Consider the following 22562-nt stretch of genomic DNA (forward strand, 5'->3'; position numbering starts at 1 on the left):
ATGATGGGTATGGAAGAGAAGAAAAAGGCAAACCCTTACAAAAAAGTGGAGGAATTTCGCAGAGCCTGAGATCATGTGCCTGAAAAAGAAGTTTGCCCAAAAGATGCTTCAAAAGGCAAGGAGGAAGCTTATCTATGAAGAAGTTAATTGCTGTAACAGAATATAGGCAGATAGAACTAGATTCAGATGGCAAGGAGGACAAGAAAGTGGGCAAGTCTGATGTATCTACGGGACCCAAACTGACACTCCTCATCAGGATCACAGGCATCGATGGTGTGAGCCTAGAGATCTGAAAGCTTCTTCATCTTCACAGGATCTTCAAGACACCTTTGTTAAGCTCAACAAGGCTTCAGTTAACACTGGAGGATTGTGGAACCATGTATTGCATGGGGGTAACTGAATCTGACGTCAGAAGATGAATGGATCTACAATCACAGTTACGGCACAATCAACAAGAAGCCAGTTGTCTTGACAGGGAGCACTCTGCCTGCTCCATCTATCGGTAAATATGGCATTATCTGCACCGAGGAGCTTATTCATGACATCCATACTGCTGGCAAATGCTTCAAAGAAGCAAACAACACATCTTGTGACCCTTCCAATTATTTTCTCCAGGAGGGACCAGATTGACAAATCTGACGGGCTTATTAGATGGATGAACTGAGGTGTTGACCATGATTATTATCGTAATCTGGGCAGTTAATAAACAGTGACTGATTTCAAATTGGAAAAAACAATCTAAAAACTCATTCTTCAGGGGTTTGTCCTCAGCTTCCTCTTAAGAATATTATGCTTTAGTAGAAAAATCCCTAGCAGGACCCTTAGCAGGATGTCTAGTCCTGCTCTATCTTTGGCCCAGACCCAGCAGCCCAGGATCAGCTAAACTTGCATTCCCTCCTTTTTAGGGGCTCTAAGCTTCATCACCAGTCACCCAGGCTCACACTCTCAATGTTGCCTTTGGTTTCTCTCTTTCCCTAGTCTCCTGAGTCCAAAAGAGCATTCTTCAGCATTAACATTTAATGTTTTGTGTGTGTGTGTGTTTTGCTTTTTAAAAAAGTATAGTTGCTTTACAATGTTGTGTTAGTTTCAGGAGTACAGCCAAATGATTCAGTTACCTATCTATCCGTCTATCTATTCTTGTTCAGATTCTTTTCCAGTATCATGCTTTTGTTTCTATACACCCTGCCATTGCCTAATTCTGCCCATTAATCACCTCCAATTAGTGGCTTCCTAGTCAGCCTCATAGCTGCTAGTCTCTTTCTCTTTTAGACCTCCCTGTAATAATATTAAGATAAGGCTTCCCTAAATATCTAAATCATGACCGAAATCTAAAATTTAAATGATCCCCCTACAAATTCCTTGGCTAGGTCCTAACCCAACTCCAGAGCTGACCAATCTCCCGTTACTTTCACAAACACCTTTCTCCAGTTAAAACATTCTTGTACGTGTCTAATCTTAAAGAAACATCACAAGTTGAAAGTTGAAATAGCCTTGGATTATAGTATTCTGGACTGTATTTTAATGTTGGGTAGCAAGGCGGCCTCAGGCTGCTGGGCCCAGGGCGATGACTCTGCAGGAACGGCAGCGCCCAGTTTCACAGCAAGGTGCAGCTGACTCCAGGCCGGGCCGAGGGAACACTGAGGGTTCCGTCGGAGCCGCGCACTCGCTGCACTGGGATCTGGTCCTTCCTGATGGCTCACTGGACCTCCGACTCCTTCTGCCAGCTGCCATTTGCCCCCCCAAAAAAGGGAACGGGGTGCCCGACCCCGGGGCCCTGGGCCGGGTACACAAGCGGTGTGAAGCGCGGAGATGAGGATGTAACGCCGGGCAGCGAGCCCACTAAGGCACCAGAACAACGTGGTGCGAGAACGCCTGCCGCACTGGCCCCGCCCCAAGACGCGCGCGCGCGCGCCCGCGGTGCCGACTCCGTTGCAGCCCGCCCCCTTCCCTCCGGCCCAACCAACGGACACTTCCTGCCTCACTCCCAGCCAATCCCTACACTCCACGAAGAATAGCCCTAGGGGGCGTATGGGAAGGTGCATAGAGCGATGGCCACGCCGACCAACCGAATGCCGGAGCCTGCGCGGTGGGGCGGGACTTGGATCTGGCAGTAGCCACTCAGGAGCGAGGGGCGGCCTCAGGGCCGGACTTCGCGCGGTGGGGCTCGCTCGCGCGGCGGCAGCGGGAGCCAAGGCCTCTTGCTTCTGCGGCACGTGACGGTCGGGCCACCTCTGCCGCCGTCTCCACTGCAGCGAGGGGCCAGGTGTGCGGGCGGGAGGAGGCGAGGGCGCCGCCGGCGGTCCCCGGGAGGCTCGAGGTGAGGCGGGCGGCCTGCGCGTGTCCTCAGGCCTGTGAGGACCCCGGGGGGCCAGGGTGCGCGGCACCGCCGCCGAGGGCCAGAGGAGCCGGGCGTGGCCGGGGCCGAGGGGTTCGGCCGACTTTCGAGGGCTCGGGCCCAGGAGGACGCGCCAGCCGTCACGGGCGAGGCCCGAACCTGGGCCGCTGGAGCTGGGGAGCCAGGCCCAGGCCGCGCCGCCGGGGTCGGGAGGCGTGGCAGGTGCTCTGGAGCCTCCCTTGACCTCAGGGAAGCTGACTTCTGCCTTCGGCTTTGGTTCCAGGGCTCCCTGAAGCCCATTGCTGGCTGCCTGGGAGACTGCGAAGTGGGCTGGAACAGCCTCGTAAAGGTCTGGAGTGGGATCGGGCCTAGTCGGTTCCCCTGCTAGTGGGGAAAGGGGGTATCGGACCGAGAGTATTTGGGAAGAGCTTTACAGGTTCAGTATTTGAAAATTAAAACCGCAAAGTGAAGACTGGACCCCAGCAGCCTGAAGAGAATGGAGAATGTGCTAGAACACGCAGCGGTTGAAAAACTTCAGTCCTGACATTACACATATTCGGGGATGGGGAGTAAGTAATCTAGTCGTAAATTCACCAGACTTTTAAAGCAGGAAAGCACCTAAAGGCTCTTTGTAGGTGGGTGGTTTTATCGTGGGGGAAATTGAGGCCCAGAACTCTGAAATGATTGGCCCAAGGTCATGCGATGAATTTTATGATAACGTTAGAATTACAGTTGAGGGCTAGGCGGTTTTGGTGTACTGGTTAAGGCCAAGGCTCTGGTTCGAGCCCTCCGGCCATTTGTTGCCATGTGAACTTGGGCGATTTACTTCCCCTTTGTGCCCCAGTTCTCCCCCAATGGATGTAACACCTGATGGGGTGGTTGTTAGAATTAAGATGTGTATAAAAAAAGGACAGGGAAGTCTGATACACATAACTGCTTGATTAATGATTGCAGTGAATTATTATGGTCTGAATGCTCAATCCACTACACTAACATCCTACTTTTTGAGTTGGTTAAGTCCTGTTTCTCAGGACCTGAAGTCACAGTTCTGGAGATAGGAGGAAGAAATTGGATCTAGTGGATTAACTGCTAGGCATGACACGAGTGAATGCTGGTTGAAGGAAATTAAACTGAGCTGAATATTAAAAGCTTGGGAGGACAAAGGTGAACAACAGGTCTCGTCACCTCTAATTTAGGAAATGGGATAATTTGCTTAATTTTTCAGTAAGTAGAGTTGTGGGGTTTTTGTGTTTGTTTTTTTTTAAGGGAGTAACTGTATTGATTTTTAAAATAATTCTGTATCTCAGTCTTTTTCCAGGACTGTTTGAGGGTCACGAGTAGACTCAGCTGAGTTGTACATTTGCTATAGTTAGAGCAGAGGTAAAGAACTGGGAGTTCTCCCGTGCACCAGCCAGGGTGCACAAGCAAACATGCCGGGCAGCGGGATCATGCGATGGCTAGACTCAGTGTGTTGCACAACAAATTTTCTGACCTATCTGAAAATGGGTGTCAGCATCCCACCCTACCTTACTATCTTAACTCACCAGTTTCAACTAGCACATTATCTTCCAAGGACCTGGAGGGGTAAAGAGTTTTGACAGAGGTGGTTGCTGCAGTTTTGGCAATCATGTTATTGCATCCTTTCAGTTACAGAGTTCACTTTGCCCTGAGAGATAGCTTAAGGGGATGAAGTGACAGTTGGTTACTGTAAATGCAGGCTTGAGAGACTTGAATTCCAGGCCCAGCATGGTAACCAGCTTAGGAACTACCTTGATTCCCACATCTTTAGAATGGGAATGAGAAGTCTCCTGGTTACCTTACCATTAGGAGGCTTTTAGGAGGGACAAATAAGATGGAGGACATAAAACTTTGAATAGTGTAATGACCTGTGCAAATAGAAGAATTGGCAGCTCATGACAACTCCCAGGAGATAATAGAAGTCCCTGAACATAGCTGTCACCTATATAGCTTACTATAAATCTTTGTCAGGAAAATGCGGAACAAATGTTTTGTTAACTACAACAGATGCACTTTTAAATTAACCTTAACTGTGATCTGTGAAAACTATTTGGAGCATTTTATTTTTTAAAGAATTTACAATCTTCAGCAATGTTTTGAGTATCCACATCTTAAATCTACTTAGTTTACGGGAAAAAGGAAAGTGTTACGAAAAAATTGATTTTAACATTCCTGTCAATGAAAAGCAAAATTCAAAGCTAGGCAGTATATATCTATTTTTTAGTGGATGAGCATTTACAATAAAGACCACTTAGAATTTTATATGCTTTTTTCCCTGTTGAAGAGCTTTTTATGTTTTGACTAAGATACACCTCTAGTAAAACCAGAAGGTACAAAAAGTATAGTAAAATGGTTGTCTGTGGCTAGAATCAAATTCTTTTTAAGTGGGTCCTTTCCAGTCTAAGACTTCAAATTTCTTATTTGCCGTAAAACTCAAGAGATTTAGAACCATCAAAACTTAAACGGTGTCACTGGACAATACCTAGTAGGAGTAGAAATCACTGCTAGTGTTGAGCACATACCATAAGCCGGGCATTGACATAAATACTTCATGTGTATTTTGTTTATAGAACAATCCGAAGAAGTAGATAGTATTGTTATTCTCATTTTAGGGATGAAGAAACAGAGCCCCTGAAGTTAGTAATTCACCCAATATGCAGAGTTATTAAGTAGCCGACCAGGACTGTGACTTCTGAGTTCCTGCTCATAAACATTACCATATGCCTAACTGTGACCTTGAAAGGTTTATGTAACTTAGCCTTAGTTTTCTTGTGTGTCACAAGGGGGATGATAGAACCTCCTGGGGTTCTTTTGAGGGTTAAATTTGACAGCCTAAGGTAACTAAAACCTGTAAGACTTAACGTTTAAAAAGGGTATATTAATAGATGAATGGATAGCCTACAAGAAAGAAAGACTGCCTCATTTTTTTATTACACACTGCCTTTTTTTAAAAAAAATTACTTCTTTTTTAAACAACCAAGAACAGTAGCTAGGTCATTTCTTCTATTCCTCATGTTTTTTTTTTTTTTTGGTCAGGGGAGGTAATTAGGTTTATTTATTCTTAGAGGAGGTACTGGGGATTGAACCCAGGACCTTATGCATGCTAAGCATGCTCTCTGCCACTTACCCTCCCCCTCTCTGTTCTGCTCATGAATTAAAGGAATTCGAGGTGAAACTACTTTTAAGTCTCACGAAGAAAAGCCCAGAACCAAATGACTTCACTGGTGAATTCTACCAGATACTTAGGGAAGAATTAACACTAATCCTTCACAGACTCTTCCGAAATTAGAAGAGGGAGAGCACTTCCCAACTCATTCTGTGAGGCCAGTATTACCTTGGTACCAAAACCAGACGAACTGGACAAGAAAACCATAGACCAATACCTTTTGTGAAAACAGATGCAAAAATAGACTTGACTTGAAAATATAAAAATTTAAAAATAATTTGAGCCTCCATTTGTTTTAAAGATCTTTTTTCTAAATGGACCTTCATTGAGCATACAGATTCTGCCTTTGAGATGTGACAGATCTAGTTTTTCTTTATTGATTGCTCATTCCTAAGGCTGATCTAAGTCACCTATGGATTTGTTAAAATTCAATGCACAATGTGTCTGTTTCTGTTAAATACAATATTTTGTGTTTAGTTGAAGTCTCATGCACATTATTAATGTGTATAGTAAAATAATACAGCCTTTTTAAAAGAATATGTTGAGAAAAAATAGCATTAACCAATAATAAGTTAAATTTGGGAGAATTTATAAAGAAAATTGGTGACAGAGCAGGAAAAAAATAATCACAGATAGACTCAGACATTTCTATGTCCAAATGCTACAGTTGTATGTGCAGTATTGCAAGGAAGAGTTAAAGAAGAAATCATGTAATGTAATTAGAGGAATTGTGAGTTTTTCTGGTTACGTAAAATCATTCAGCCTTGTTGAAATACGTAGGTGGTGTAGAGAGGCATGTCAGACTTCTGGCCCATTCTGGAAATTAAAAATGTATTCACTATTGTTGTACTAATCGTGTGTCAAAGAGCAAACCGTTTGCATACTCCTGTGAAATACTGGACTCTGATAGACTTGTATTGTCTTCTTATATTTTCACAGCAAGCCTTTCAGCCAGTAGTGCTATTACCCACATCTGTAAAATAGGGAAAGAAGACCCATGGAAGTTCAGTAAGCTGACCACAGCCACAAAGAGGATCAGGACAGTCTGAAACCCAGGTTTCTCTGGCTTGACGGCTTACACCACCACATACACTGTACTGCCTTGCGTATAGGGAATTAATTTTCTGAATCATCAGTTTTAAAATAGGAAACTTCTATCTCTAGAATTCAAGATAAATTCACTCTTTTGAAAGGTAAAAGAGTGGATTGAAATATTAAAAGTGAGAAGATTCAGTGTTCTTGAAGAATCCTGACTGAGATTTTGAGAACTGCACTTTTGTCCTGTCCTTGGGAAACTGGGAAGCAAGTCAGAAATCACTTGCATTAGTTACACGTGTATGTTACAGACGTACTTTTCTTGGCTGTGCGTGCGTTTATCCATGTGATTGCAGAGGGTAGAGGTTCTCTGCCTTGGATATAGGGTGATAGTTGCATTTGATTACTGAAAGCAACACTCACTGAAAGGAAGGGAGAAAGACTTTCTCATCCAGCTCGCGTGTCTGAGTTTCCCCTTATAGTTCTGTGTGTTAGAGGACTAGGTCAGTTTGGTTTCTAGACAGCTTTGATCAAGTCTAAAGAACCATCTGTGCTGATCCAGTAATACATTTTTTAAAGGAGCTTTTAATTTTGACATAATTATAGACCTGCAAAAAGTTGCAAAAATAGTACAGAGAGGTCTCTTGTACCTGTCGCCCAGCTTCTCCTAATAGTAGCATCTTAGATAACTGTAGTGACACAGCAAAACTGGGAAGAAATTGCACTGGTACAATTTACAGACCATATTCAGATTCCTCCAGGTTTTATGAGCCCTGGTGTGTGCATAGTTGTATGCGATTTTATCATGATACTAATTCATTTTTGAAATTTTGACATTTTTTGGCATTGTTTTTTACAGAAGGAAAATACTGGCATGAGTATTAAATAGTACTTAACAAACTTGTGTGTGGTTTTTCTGCAAGTTAGATAAAAGGTTGTAAGTTTAATATTATTCCCCACCCCCCAAGACTCCCAAACCTTGACTTGTAGAGCAAATACTATGATATTCATCGACTCTGAAAACATGGTCAGATATGTTTTGTTTCCAGACTTTAAGGACACCCTGTATAGATTGAGCTGTGGAAGGTCAAAGACTTTTTTTGTTTTTTTAAATGCTTGAGTTGGCACTCATGGAATTGAACGCTATCAGCAAACATTCATTTAGTGTCTGTGCCAGGTTTTCTGGTGGGCATCAGGTGCATTTTCTTCTTTATCCCTCTTGTAGTGCAGCATTCAGGCTTGTGGCTGCCAGGAAACGGTCTTGAGCTCTGCCACCCAGCATTTATCAAAAGTCTAGTTGAAATATTTTCTGATGAGTATTTGAAGGCAGTGCAGTCTGTTCATGTCTCTAGAATCTAGAATATGTTTTGTTAGTGGATCAAGTTCTGGATCAGGAGAAATCAGAACTTGGACCAGATTAGTGTTGGCCCCCATAGTATTGATTTTATTGACCGAGTCTTTGCTCTAGTTAAAGGATATGATGAGATAAAGCCACACAACACTCACATTTACATACAACTTAAGGGTGTTTTTGGTTTTTGTTTGGTGTTTTAAGTTGTCCATTTCAGTAGACTCATAAATGTTAAAAGATTTTCATGTTTGAGGTTTTAATTTTTAATTGCTGGCTCTCCTGGAGGTCCATGACTGTAGTAATTTGTGATTTGGCCAAGACAGGAATTTAAATGGGCTCACCGTGAGACAGTTTGTGGCACTAAGTAGCTTAGTCATGAGTTAGACTCCACCTAGCATTTGCATCCTAGCTCAAAGGGGCACCGCTGTAGAGTTTTAGGTAACCATCTTGCAGTGATTAAAGCTGTGTGTGTGTGTGTGTGAGAGAGAGAGAGAGAGAAAGAGAGGGAGAGAGATTGTCTTCTAAAAGAAAACTAGGAAATGAAGTGCTCCAAGAAAATGATGGCTTTCAAGCAGGAAATAAAAGTATGGGGGAAACTGCTATAATTTCATCCAGGAATATGAGAAACCTTGTGCTAAAAGAGCTCATACATCCTAGTGAGCATGAACTGTGAAGTAGAAGAGAATTTTAGGAAATGTAAGTATTTCTTTGCTACAGAGGAGTGTTACTCGGCTTAAAGGTACATGATTTCTTTACTCCTGAGCATTCTGGATCCAGGAATCACTTGCTCTGCGGCTTTGGGGAGGTTGTGGGGCTGGGGGATGGGCAGGTGTGCTATTTGTTTTTTAAAAGCATTATTGCTTTGTTGCAAATAGTGGGTGGCGAGAGATCTGCACTCTGCTTAGGAGTCTGTAAATGATAAGCCAAATGAAGAGTTTAAAAGGGAGAAAAGAAACTTCTAAAATCTTCTTAGACTTTAAAATATGTGAAACATCATTTTGTGTCTCTAAGATAAAAGCAGTGTAGAATCACCGAAGGGCACACTGTACTGGGAGACAGGAGGCTTGGCTTCTGATCCTGATTCTGCCAGTATCTGGTTTTTAGCAAGTCAATCTCTTGTACCTCAGTTTCTTCTCAAAAAGGAGAGTTAGACTAGATTCCGATACCATATTTCAGCCCCATGATTTTTTTGGAGGGGTGGAGAGAGCAACACTTAATGCATAATAATGGGACATCCTTTTTAAAAAAAATCCTGTAATTTTTATGTAATAGTGTTAGGTCAACAGAAAAATGAAGCTAGTACAGAGTATTCCCGTATAACCCATACCTAGTTTCCGTGAATATTAACAACTTAACATTATATAGTATATTTATTATAATTAATGAACTGATATTCATAAGTAATTACCAGCTAAAGTCTGTATTTAGTTCAGATTTCCTTTGTTTTCACTTGCTGCCCTTCGTCTTTTCCAGGACACCACATTGCATTTAGTCATCATGTCTCCTTAAGCTCCTCTCGGCTGTGACAGTTGGTTAGATTAGCTCTGTTTTTGATGACCTTGACATATTTGAGGCCTACTGGTCAGGTTATTTTGTAGAATGTCTCTCTGTTGGAATTTCTTTGATGTTTTCCTCATGATTAGAGGGAATATGGATTTTGGGGAGGAAGACCACAGAGGTTAAAGTACTGTTTTCATAACATTGCATCGAGGGTGCACACTATAAACATGACCTATCAGTGTTAGTGTTGACCTTGACTGCCTGGCTGAAGTAGTGTTTGCGGGGTTTCTCCACTGTAAAGTTCCTGTTTTTACCCCTTCCCCTACTGTGCCCTGTGGAAGGACATTACTCTGTGCAGCCCACATGTAAGGAGTGGGGGGTTATTTTCCACCTCCTTGATGGTGGAGTATCTATTATCAATTACTTGGAATATTTCTGCATGGGAAATTTGTCTCGTCCCCATTTGTTTATTTACTCAGTCTTGTATTTGTGTTGTATAGATTCATGGGCATTTATTCTATACTTTGGGGTATAATCCAGCACCACTTGTTTTGTTGCTCATGTTCCATTTCCAGCTCTGGCCATTGTTCACTCTTGTGTTCCTTTGACATAGCCCTCATCATTGTGGGTGTTTTGGTTTTGCTTTTGTTTGGAACACTTATTTCCCTTCTGGTGCTACGAGATGCTCCTCCAGGCTTGCCTTGCATATTTCCTGCCATAATCCTAGAATCAGCCACGGAGCACTGTTTCCGTTTATTGGCGATAATACTGGAAACCAAGATTTCCTTACTTATCTATCAATTCCTGCACCCTACATTGAAAGTGGCTCCCACCATCCGCATACTTAATCGTTCATCTCCTATATACATGGATATCAGTATCTGAATTGTTAACCTGTATGCTTAGGTGAAACAACTTAACCAATGTGAACAATGCTTTTGTACAGTCTGGTGTCACAGATGCCACTCATTTCCAGAGTTACTTAGGTTAGCATCTTTTCCCTCCACCTCTTTGTTTCATATATTTGCAATACAGTTAGATTGTTTTGTCACATCCTGCATGCTCTCCTTGGATCACTCAGCCTCCTAAATGATTTAAAAATTTTTTCATACATCAAGATTCACTCTTTGTGCTGTAAAGTTTTATGGGTTTTGACAAATGCATAGTGTCACAGACCCATAGTAGTAGCATGCAGTTTCACTGCCTAGAAATTTCCGCACGCTTACCTAGTCAGCCTGACCACCTCCCCCAGGCTTCTGGCAACACTGATTTGTTGTTGTTTTTACTATATGTAGAGCTTTACCCTTTTCAGAATGTGATATAAGTGAAATTATACAGCATGTCACCTTTCCAGACTGGCTTCTTTCGCTTAGCACTATCCGCTAAGGATTCATCCAGGTCTTTTTTTAGTTTGATAGCTCATCTTTTAATTCCTGAACAGCATCCCATCATATGGGTGTACTACAGTTTGTTTATTCATTCACCTACTGAAAAACATTTTGGTTTCTTCAAGTTTGGGGTGATTATGTATAAAGCTGATAGGAACACTTGCGTGCAGGTTTCTGTGCCTTTGTAAGCTTTCAGCTCAGCTGGGTAGGTACCTGGGAGCACCGTCACTGAATCCTATGGTGAGACTATAGGTACCTTTGTAAGAAATGGCCAAACTGTTTTCCAAACTGGCTGTACTATTTTGGATTTTCACTAGCAATAAAATGAGGTTTCCTGTTACTTCACATCCTTTCCAGCTTTTAAAATCTTGGCCGTTCTAATAGGTGTCTGGTACTATCTCATTGTTGTCTTCATTTGCAGTTTCCTAATGGCAAATGATGTTTGAGCATCTTTTCATGTGCTGTCTGAGTATCTTCTTTGGTGAGAAATCTGTTAGATCTTTTGCCCATTTTTGTGATTGGGTGGTTTGTTTTCTTGTTGTTTGTGTTCTTTGTATGTGTTGGAAACTAGTTCATTATCAGATACAAATTTTGCAAATATTTTCTCCTAGTTTGATTTGTCTTTTAATTCTCTTAAGTTTCTCTTTCATAGAGTTGAAGTTTTTAATTTTAATGAAATCCAACTTAACCAATTTTTTCTTTCACGTATCTTGCTTTTGATGTATTAAAAACTCATCGTCAAACTCAAGATCACTTAAATTTTCTGTTTCTTCTAGAAAGTATCACAGTGCAACATCCTTTTTACTCACCTTTTGCACTCCATGAGGAGTATGGGTAGGAGGACTGAAACGAGGGAGGGATTTTGTTTCTTGGTAATGTTGGATTCTCATTAACAAAGAAGAGAGTTAAGATCACCTTAAAATGTGCTATCTTGAATTTTTTGTAAATATGGACAGGTCTTTAACAAAACTTGGAATGTTTAAGCTGGCTTAATAGTTGTTCTTGGAACTAGACCTGTTTACGGTGGCATTTTCTTAGGAGTATCGGCAGATTACAGTTGCTGCAATTGCATATGTAAAGCTAGCTGTGGGCTAAGGCTCCTGCGTGCATGGCTGTGGGAATAGATCTGTCATGGTTTGGCAGTAGTGGGTCCTCACAGCTTTAACCACCCTCTGGATGGTGTGAAAGTAACGGATGAGTGCCTAAGACTTCTACCTGAAAAACCAGGTTCTGCAACTCAGGGTGGAGGGTGAGTGGTGGTGGAGGGAAGTGCTTTCCTGAAGTTTGCTGGAGACCCCGGTCTATGTTCCTGACCGGGATGGTAGCCATCTGCTTCCTGAAAACTGGTTTCCTTTTCTTGGTGCCATTCTGCCTCCTGCATGTGGATGCCACCTTTCCCAGGTGCCAGGGTCCCCTGACCTGGGCTGTCTGCTCTGCAGTTGCGCCCTCCCTCACTAAACCCTGTCTGAATCCCCCAGCCCAGACCACTCGCCCCACTTGCCTGTCCTGACTAGTCTTCCTGCCCTGTCTCATCACACCTCAGTACTCAGCTGCGTTTTGTCCTGTGTATTAAATACGGAGTTTGGATTCTGTGACTCTCACTTACTGGTTGTGATAAGGAGTCAATGATTGGGTTATTTTCATTTCACAAAGTCTTTGTTCCTAATGTATAAAATAAAATGAGAGTACTACCTCAAGGGAGGTCTACATGAAACAACGTATGTATGTGAAAGTGCTTTATGAGCTGGAAAATGGAGCAAAAACGGATTATTCGCAAACCCTAATCAGTGGTTCTCAGAGTGTGGTTCCTGAGCCAGCGGCCTCGGCATCCCCTGGAACTTGCTGGAAATGTGCAAGCCCAGCCCACACCTGCTGAATCAGCAGTCTGTTCCAGCAAGCGCCCGGAGTGGTGCTGATGTGTGCTCCAGTCTGCAAAGCACCGTGGTGACATCACACTTAACCTGGGACAGCTGTGTGAGTTTGCGCCGCCTGCCACACAGCACCGCAGGCTGGGCGGCTTAAAACAACAGAGAGTAATTTCTCACAGTTCTGGAGGCTGGAAGTCCAAGATCAAGGCATTGGCAGAGTTGGTGTCTGGGGTGGACGTTCTCCTTTGCTTGCAGAGGGCTATGTACCCTGCCCCCTCACTGTGTCCTCACATAGACTCACCTCTTTGCACACACTCCTGGTTCTCTTCCTCTTAATGTAGACAGCAGGCCTGTTGGGCTAGGGCCCCACCGCTGGCCTCTTTTAACCTTGCTTACTTCCTTGAAGGTCCTGCCTCCAAATACAGTCACACTGGGAGTTAGAGCTTCCCTAATAACAATGTGTCAACAAAGTAAAAATTGAGGGGAAAAAAAATCACTTACCTTTCAAAAGAGACGAGCTCACCTCCCCGGCTGGCTTTCCCTTGAGCAGCAGTGCTCCAGCAGCCATGGTTTTGTGCTTTACTTACTACTAGGCTTACTGCATCTTGTCTTTCTTTTAAACAGTTAATAATTGTATGCGGATACTGTTTTAGCTAGGTTTGGAGCTAATTAGGTTTGGTAGCTTATCCCTGGGAATCCAGCTACCTTTTGTAGCATTGTTTCTATGAGAACTTTGGAGTTGTAGAGAGTTGATTTAGGTAAAAGTGTTGAATCAGCCTGTTTAGTTTTAGGGAGTCCTTTGCAGTTGTAAATCGAAGCAATATAGCTGTGGCATTGTGTATTATTTTGACGGTAGAGAATGGAGGCCTTTGAAATGAATGGATGAGAGGTTACTGATGTTTCTTAGTATATAAGAAGCCACAGCAGAATACTGACATTAAGAATTTCTTCTAAAAACTGATACCAGTTCCAGGAAGGGTTATGAATGATTTTATTTAGCACCTTTATTTTCTGCACTGCCTAAGTGCTAAACATTTAGGAATCCAGTGAACTTTACCTTCTTTCGTTTTGTGAATACAGTACCCAAGATGTGTAAATAAGATAAATACCACCACATGATATGTGAAAATCTGATTCTATATATTGTTACTCACTCGAAAGGATTATAGAGTGTGTAAGAAATTAGCCATTAAATTCAGCTTTGGAATAAGTTGATTTACAAGAGACCAAAAAAATTAAGCTCAGTTTTTTTTTTTAAATCTTTTTTATTGTAGTAAAAATGCTTATCGTGAGACTTACCATCCTATTAGTTAAGCGTAAGCTCAGTGGCATTAAGTACATTCACGTTGTTGTGCAGCCCTTACCTCCATCCATCTCCAGATCTCTTTTCATCTTGCAGATTTGAAAATTCACACTACTTACTACCAGATTATTTTGTGCATCCTTGTGGCTCAGTTTTTATATCTTTAGATCTATGGTCCTTGGAAAGAGGGCCAACTACCATCCAGGACAATCTAATACAATACACAAGGCATTTAAGTGCTTAGAAAATAAGAGAGAAAAGTAGCTGGTCCTTCGTTTAGTATTTTTTCTGTTGAGTCTTAAAACACTAATTTAAAACCATGTCTGCACTTCACAATCTTTGGACAACAGCAGCAGTATCTATATTAAGTCTTTAGTGTGAGGCTAGTTAGCACCTCTGTTATTTCATTGTAATGTTTTAATTAGTACTCATTTAAAGTGATCTGTGGAAGGGGCTTTGACCATTGTAAACCTCTTTACAGATGCAAGAGATTAATTTGGAATTTGAACACTCTATATGAGGACAGTTGTTTATATTTGAGTTTTATTCATTTGAGTTCTTGAACTTGAATCTTTTAACTGATGTTAGGAAAACCTCTTAATCTGTCTGAGCTCACTTTTTTATCTGTAAAATATTCACAATAAAATTCCTTTTAGCTCTGATTTGAAAGCTTTTAATTTTAAATAAGAGGGGTTAGTGATCTCTATAAAATTTTTAAAAGATGATACATTTAACTTTACTCTTTCTATATTTAGGTCATGGAAGGCAAGTGGCTGCTGTGTGTGTTACTGGTCCTTGGGACCGCTGTCATCCAGGCTCACGATGGCCATGACGATGATGTGATTGACATTGAAGATGACCTCGATGATGTCATTGAAGAGGTGGAAGACTCAAAACCGAAACCAGATGCCAGTACTCCTCCATCTCCAAAGGTTTGAAGTGGTCTTTGAATCTATTCATTTTACCTCTTGAGATAATCAAAGAATAAAGGTAAATTTGGATCCTTGTCACAGAGAAAGCAAAGTTTGCTCAGTTTTTGATCTCTCCATCAGCCTTTGTTACATTATACCAAAGATTAGTTACATGGGTTGAATTCAAGGGCCAGCCATGAAAGTTTGAAAGCAGACTAAGAGAATAGATCCTATTAAGAAAGACACGTTGCTGAAAATTTCAGTTCTTAATTCATTTTTATACTTAACACAGGTCACCTACAAAGCTCCAGTTCCAACAGGGGAAGTGTATTTTGCTGATTCCTTTGACAGAGGAACTCTGTCAGGGTAAGTGTTTCTTAGGGGAAAACAGCTTAAGAGGCAAATATCGTGTAACTGAGATGGAATAGTGGATTCCTCTTTGGGTAGTAGTTTATATAGTGAAATGTCCAACTGTTTTATATCTTCATTGTTCATGCCCATTTAGGAAAACAGTCTTCTAAAACACGTGGTTCTTGATTCCATTTCTCTCTCCCTTCACTCTGTATTTTGCTCTTTGATTGGAAAAAAATTTTTTTCCTTGAGTCTTAAAAAGTGGGGTTATTGCATGGGTTTGGTACTTTTTCTTACAGGTTTATAATCACTACTTGTATGACAGTTTTAAAAGTTGAAAGTAGTGTGGCTAAGTAGGCTGAGAAAAGCTGGCTATTTCCCTGTTTTTATTAGTATTTACATTGTTTCTTTTTACAGGCCAACTATAATTTGAATCTTAATTTTGGGGTATGTCTTAATTATAGGTGGATTTTATCCAAAGCCAAGAAAGATGACACTGATGATGAAATTGCCAAATACGATGGTGAGAGTTCCATTTAATTTAGATATAGTAGCAAACAGAGGTTTGACATGTTTCCATAGTACCTCTTAAGACTAGTTTAAAAGGAGTTTGTGTATACTTTAAGATTTTTTCCTTGGAGGTTTGCTATCTTTGTGTGTTCCTTTATATTTTATAGGCTTAGACCTGTTTAATGTTTGTTTTACACCATAAAGACGGGAAGATAATTTATTATCTGTGGTGCTGTATGTTGGAAATGGCAGGTCTTTCTAGGCAGTGGTAAAATGAATATGCTATAGGCTTTTAAAAACCGGATCCTAGTATTTGTCAATTATGTATGTTTAATATTAGTAGGCCAGCTCTCAGAGGTAAATGGAACATGCTAAACATTTGTCAGTATGATCGATTTGCACAACTTGGAGTTTTGTTTGTTACCATTTAAAGGATCTCCAGAGGTACAGTTAGGGAGTAGAACTTTTTTTTTGTTTTCTTGCAGGGAAATGGGAGGTAGATGAAATGAAGGAAACAAAACTTCCCGGCGATAAAGGACTCGTGTTGATGACTCGGGCCAAGCATCACGCTATCTCCACTAAACTGAGCAAGCCCTTCCTCTTTGACACCAAGCCTCTCATTGTTCAGTGAGCGAAACGCTTGTTTGATAGAAGCTTTCTAGGGAGGGAGAAGAAATTACATTATTAAACTACTACTCCGTGTAAAAGAATTATGAGAATAACTATATGCTACCAGAGGGATTTGGGGGTGTATTTAAGCATCCTATGATCTAATATTTTTTTTCCTGCCAGTAAATTATTTGGAAGTAAATCGGCTTTTTCCTCCTGATAGCTAATGAGCTTCTGGATTTTGTGGAATATATTTACTGGGAATCTGCGTTAACATTTTTTTTTTCTTTTACTTATTTATTTTTGGGGGATTGGGTAGTCATAATAATAGAAGATGGACTCTTCCCATATGACCTGTGATAAAACATGTGACCAAGGTGGGGGAAAAGGGAAATAAATTAAGAAATTTGATCTTTCAAAATGCCATATAGTTTTCTGCGTTTTTCTCTGAAATTAGGTATGAGGTTAATTTCCAAAACGGAATAGAGTGTGGAGGTGCCTATGTGAAACTACTTTCCAAAACCCCGGAACTCAACCTGGTAGGTACTTCCTATTTCTTTACATGGCCACCCACAGCTATAAGAATCTAAGAGAAAACCAAAGACAATTTTCTAAGGCCTGTGAAAATAAAGTCCTTCTCTACTGCTGTTGAAATATTTTGAAAGTTGAGAATGTCCACTTGGACATTTCTGTGCTTTTCATTTGAAATGTAAATTTCAAAGCTGTTCTGTCTTATCCCTGTTTTCTGCCCTGTATAAATTTTAATGTTAGCAAACTTACTTCTTTGTTTTATGAGAGAAGCAGTGACCATCTAGATGTATGCATTATTTTGTGTTTTTAAGCACTTCCATATATTCTCACGTAAAGTTCCCTGGTAATTTCTGATTATTCTTCTTCACTGGTACCTGTACAACCCTCATAAGTGAATAAGCTTTTCCTTTAATAGGACACTTTGGGATTTTATAAGAGGACATACAACACTTTTTTGAAAGGTTGATTTTAAACACTGATTGATTTACTTCATTTTTTGTTTCTGAAGGATCAGTTCCACGACAAGACCCCTTATACGATTATGTTTGGTCCAGATAAATGTGGAGAGGACTATAAATTGCACTTCATCTTCCGCCACAAAAACCCCAAAACGGGTGTATATGAAGAAAAGCATGCTAAGAGGCCAGACGCAGATCTGAAGACCTATTTTACTGATAAGAAAACACATCTTTATACGTTAAGTAAGAAAAACTATTAATTTGTGGGTTTATGGCACTACATATGTATTATCCATTTAATTTAAAGATTGTACACTTGCAGAAGACCCAGACCTGTAAATAAGTCTCTGTTGACATAGTACCTTAGAGGTGAGATGAACTTAATTTCTCAGCACTAAGAGAAGCTTCTCTTCATAGGTTGAATTAAGAACTAGGGTTTGAAACAATTTTAAGAATAAGCTTGTATGTCCCATCAAAGAGCTTCTTTGCTTGATCCTCCCTCATTTCCTCCCTTTGTTTATTTTCTTGTTGATAATACATTAAGTAATAGGACATACAATAGAAATATATACACAGTAACTTTCAATTGAACTTGTTTGGATGCTCTCACACCTAGATAGTTGAGTTTAATGATTTAAAACATTGGAATAGTTTTTCTGCTTTAAGTTTTTCCTGCTGGTTTAAAATCATACATAGACATAACCTCTTTTCCTAAAGAATGAAATAACCTTTTTCTTTATAACAAAAGTAATACATATTCAGTAGAGAATTTAAAAGATAGAAATAAGCAAAAAGAAGAAATTTAAAATTATTTGAAATATCAAATTGTGATATGTATTTGGCCATATGTGAATAAACATGTACACATGTAATTTTTTTACTAAAAGTGAGAAAAGTTTCGCTTTTTTGCCAACAGTGTGAGGATCTTTCTGTGAGAGCACATATCACTGATAACACGGATAATCACCATTACCACCGAGGGTAGCAGCACGGGGCTCTGCCGCCTTCCGTACGTTCCGGGTGTGCTGTGACCTAGTCAGTTGTCTCTCAGACACTTAGATGTAGGAGCCAGACTTTAGCATTACTTATACTTAAGATACCTTTATGAATTTACAGTTTTATGTTCTCCACTGGACTCAGTATAACGTGAGTAGACTTGTGGCGTGTGTAATTAGGAATTTTGGTAACATTAGGTAGTGTAATACATACTCAAAAAATGAGGAAGTGGACCTTTCCTACTGGGAGGTGGTTATAATAAATAAACTTATTTGCCTGTTGACTGGTGTGTAACCATTTGTGCAGTGTATAAACAACATTGCATTAGTTTATGTACTTTTGTTTTTTTGATGTTTTTAATGCCCATACATGGAATCTTTTGGTGTTTTAAAATTTTACCCATCATTTGTTTTTATTCCTAAAAACCAGAGAACCAACATTTAAAATTTACAGCTAAGGAAAGGAGTGCTAACTTGCCTAGGGCTCCAAGGCCATGTCCTGACTCTAACACCCAAGATCTCTACTCCATGCTTCCACTTCCTGTTAGAAATGTGATCTTTTATGGTAAAGAGCTTGAAAAAGAGTGGCTAATTAACTTTTTAAAAATTACATCTAATTTTTTTTCAGTCCTGAATCCAGATAATAGTTTTGAAATATTAGTGGACCAGTCTGTGGTGAACAGTGGAAACCTATTAAATGACATGACTCCTCCTGTAAATCCTTCACGTGAAATTGAGGACCCAGAAGACCGGAAGCCTGAAGATTGGGATGAAAGACCAAAAATACCAGATCCCGATGCTGTCAAACCAGATGACTGGTGAGTCTTCGGGACCTGTCTGAGCGCAGTGGAGCATTTTGTATATTCTACATGGCTTGAACAATTGAATGTTGGTTGAGATCTGATAATTTCAGTAATCTGATGCAGTCTAAATGTTAGGAGCAACGTAGACTACTATCGCTGAACAGTATCGAGCACCAAGTGATCTAGCATCACTGTGATCGTCTGGGTTGCCTCAGTCCATTTACAAGCCATAAAGTGCTGAAATTGATGATGGAGTTTGCCTGTGGTAACATGGTTGATTTGTGGCAGAACCTTGGGTCTAGCCTTTCCATTGAATTCACATTTAAAGCTGGAGTCCTAAAATTTTTAATTTTAATTTGAAAAACAACCTTTTTCCTATTTGAACAGTACTCAAGAGAGCTCTGCTCTGTGTTGAGCAGTGGAATACAAAGCCACAAGAACACCAGCTGCCTACACAACTCCCAGCCCAGGTGTGAGGCAGGCAGATGCGGCTGGCACCTATGTGGGGAGTGGTCTGATAGGTGTTCCTTGGTGACCAGAACACCAGGTATACCTCACTTAGCTAGCTTCTTGGAGCAGGGCAAGTCAGATTGAGGCTCGAAAGTAGGGCAAGAATTAAGTAACTGGTGAAGATCGGACATGTGCTCCCTGGTTGAAGAAGAACATGATGTGCAAAAGCGGAGGAACGGGGCGGGGGGAGGGTGTAGCTTGGATAGAGCGCAGGCTTGGCACGCACAGGGTCCTGGGTTCAATCCCCGGTACCTCCACTAAAAATAATAACCAAGGAAACCCAGTTACCCCCCCCCAAATAAAAATAAATAAATAATTTTTTAAAAGTAGAGGAATAGGAGTGAACATGTATGAGGGAAGTTGAGTATGTTTAGCTTTTTACGGGTACAGATTGGAGAGTAGTGAGAAATGTCAATAGGCAGGTTGTACTCTTGTATACGGCCACGTTTGAACTCATACGGTGGCTTTTGGAAGTGTCCGAAAGTGGACAGGACAAATGATGGAAACTGGTCTTCCATTTGTAGACGTCTCCTTTTAGGCTTAGAAGTTTGATATTTTTATGTGGCAGTGGTATAAAGGCTGCGTTTTTTTGTATATTTGGTGAACATTAGATTTGGACTCGGCCTCGTTCAGAATTGTATTCCTTAACTAGCTATTTTATTTTGGAGGTCAAGGAGTGATTGTTAGCTTAAAAGATCAGCTGAATAATAAACAAGTTTAATTCTCACACAATTGATTTAAAATTAGCATAGTTCAAAAACGAGCATAATCATGACCAAGATCAGCAGGTGTCTTTGCTTACCAGTTGAAGTGGTGCTGTCTTGCAGTGACTGCGTAAAGCTTTGAAATTAGGTACTTCTTGATGAACTTTAAAGAGTAATTATTTGAGTTATAATTCACATACTAAAATCTACCCTTTTGAAGTGTGCAATTCAGTGGTTTAGTATAGTCACAGTGTTGGTCAACCATCACTGCTGTCTAATTCCAGAACATTTTTATCATCCAAAAAGAAGCTCATACCCATTAAGCAGTCACTCCCTATCTCCCACTCCTGCCAGTCCCTGGCGACCACTAATCTACCTTCTGTCTCTGTGGATTTGCCTGCTCTAGACGTGGAATAATAATGTGGTCTTTTGTGTCTAGCCCCTTTCACTTAGAATGTTTTCAGAGTCCTTCCATGCTGAAGCCTGTATCGCTACTTCATCCTTTTTATGACTGAATAATAATTCCATCGTGGGGATGATACATTTTATTTATCCAATCCTCATGTGACTGACGGGTTGTTTCCCCTTTTTGGCTACTGTTATGAATAATGCTTCTGTGAACATTCATGTATAGGTTTTTGGGTGAATATACATTTTCATTTCTCTTGGATATAATTGTAAGCGTGGAGTTGTTGGGTCATATGGTAACTATGTTTAACTTCTTGAGGAACTGCCAAACTGTTTTCCAAAGCAGCTGCACCATTTTGCTTTCTCACAAGCAATGTATGAGAGCTTCATTTTCTCCACATTCTTGCCAACACTTGTTTTTATCAGCCTTTTTTATTATAGCCATCCTACTGGTATGAAGTGGTATCTTATTTTGGTTTTGATTTGCATTTCCCTGATGGGTAATAATGTGGAACACATTTTCATGTGCCTGTTGGGCATCGGTTTATCTTTGGAGAAATGTTTGTTCAAATCCTTTGCTGGTTTTTAAATTGGGTTGTCTTTTATTATTGAGTTGTAAGTTCTTTATATAGTCTGTGTACTAGGCCTTTATCAGATATATGATTTATAGATACTTTCTAGGAGGAATTTTAAGTTTTTTGATCAGGTAAGACCTAAATATTTTTAGATTGCTCTGTTTAAGATTCACAGAGTGGGATGACATTGTGAATGTCTGGCCGGTGTTGTCAGTAATTGGCTTTTTCTGTTGTATTTAAGGGATGAAGACGCCCCTGCCAAGATTCCAGATGAAGAAGCCACAAAGCCTGAAGGCTGGTTAGACGATGAGCCTGAATATGTACCTGATCCAGACGCAGAGAAGCCAGAGGATTGGTACGAGCTTTAGTTCATGTTTAAAATCACCTGCTTTTTTAATTGAAGTAAAAATCAGTACTTAAATACAGCCAAGTGCTCAAACTTATGTGTAGAGCTCAACAAACTAATTACATTTTCATCTCTTTTTTTTGATGCATCTCCCATGAAAAACCCTTTTTACTGAAAATGCAGAAATAAGATGATGCTCTATAGTGAAAGTTTCCCTGCAGGAGTTTTTCAGGGAAGTCCTCAGGCAGCTTTTCACCGTCTTGCATCACAGAACCCATTTGTAACTTGTTTATATCTCCACAGGGACGAAGATATGGATGGGGAATGGGAGGCTCCTCAGATTGCCAACCCCAAGTGTGAGTCGGCCCCTGGGTGTGGTGTCTGGCAGCGACCTATGATTGACAACCCTAGTTACAAGGGCAAATGGAAGCCTCCCATGATTGACAATCCTAACTACCAGGTTTGTGCCTCTCGGTGGTTGCGTTGCTTCACTGATCTCTTTGTGTTCAGGTAGAAGTTTGTTCTGCAGTGAGGCTGCCAGGTTGATCATTATATTTAAACTATTGAATTAAAAACAAAGTAAACTTCAAAATTGAGAGAGAACTTAATGTGTTAAGCATTGAAAGATGAAACTAGAAAGAAGAGCTTTCATAATTGCTTTGTAATTTATGTTTTAAAATAAAGAAATAAAAAATGGAAAACTTGTGATTTGGGTACCCTGCTACCATTGGGCAGGGATGCAACAGCCACAGGGTCCAAATTGGCCATCTCTGTGATGGGGTGGATAGAGGACTGTGATGGGAGTTGACTCCCTGACCACAGGTCATCTCATTGCTTGACCTCAGTATCAACTGTAAAAAGACTGACTGAGGCTCAAATGAGATGGT

The 22562-nt window shown here is 40.6% G+C and overlaps 1 protein-coding gene and 1 pseudogene across 1 annotated transcript in view; both read left to right on the forward strand.

Annotated features, from left to right (window-relative positions):
• LOC116148475 (large ribosomal subunit protein uL30-like) lies at positions 1 to 8677 on the forward strand (annotated as a pseudogene).
• Positions 2144 to 22562, forward strand: part of CANX (calnexin) — a 27525-nt gene continuing 7106 nt past the window's right edge. Inside the window, exons 1-10 of the mRNA XM_031437973.2 lie at positions 2144 to 2317; positions 14720 to 14896; positions 15168 to 15241; positions 15691 to 15749; positions 16222 to 16363; positions 16803 to 16884; positions 17385 to 17577; positions 18958 to 19147; positions 21571 to 21684; positions 21979 to 22135. Of these exons, the coding sequence (XP_031293833.1) occupies positions 14723 to 14896; positions 15168 to 15241; positions 15691 to 15749; positions 16222 to 16363; positions 16803 to 16884; positions 17385 to 17577; positions 18958 to 19147; positions 21571 to 21684; positions 21979 to 22135 (1185 nt within the window). The 5' untranslated portion in view covers positions 2144 to 2317; positions 14720 to 14722. The remainder of the gene's footprint in view (positions 2318 to 14719; positions 14897 to 15167; positions 15242 to 15690; positions 15750 to 16221; positions 16364 to 16802; positions 16885 to 17384; positions 17578 to 18957; positions 19148 to 21570; positions 21685 to 21978; positions 22136 to 22562) is intronic.

Source organism: Camelus dromedarius, chromosome 27 (genome assembly GCF_036321535.1).
Source record: "Camelus dromedarius isolate mCamDro1 chromosome 27, mCamDro1.pat, whole genome shotgun sequence".
Classification (NCBI taxonomy): Eukaryota; Metazoa; Chordata; class Mammalia; order Artiodactyla; family Camelidae; genus Camelus; species Camelus dromedarius.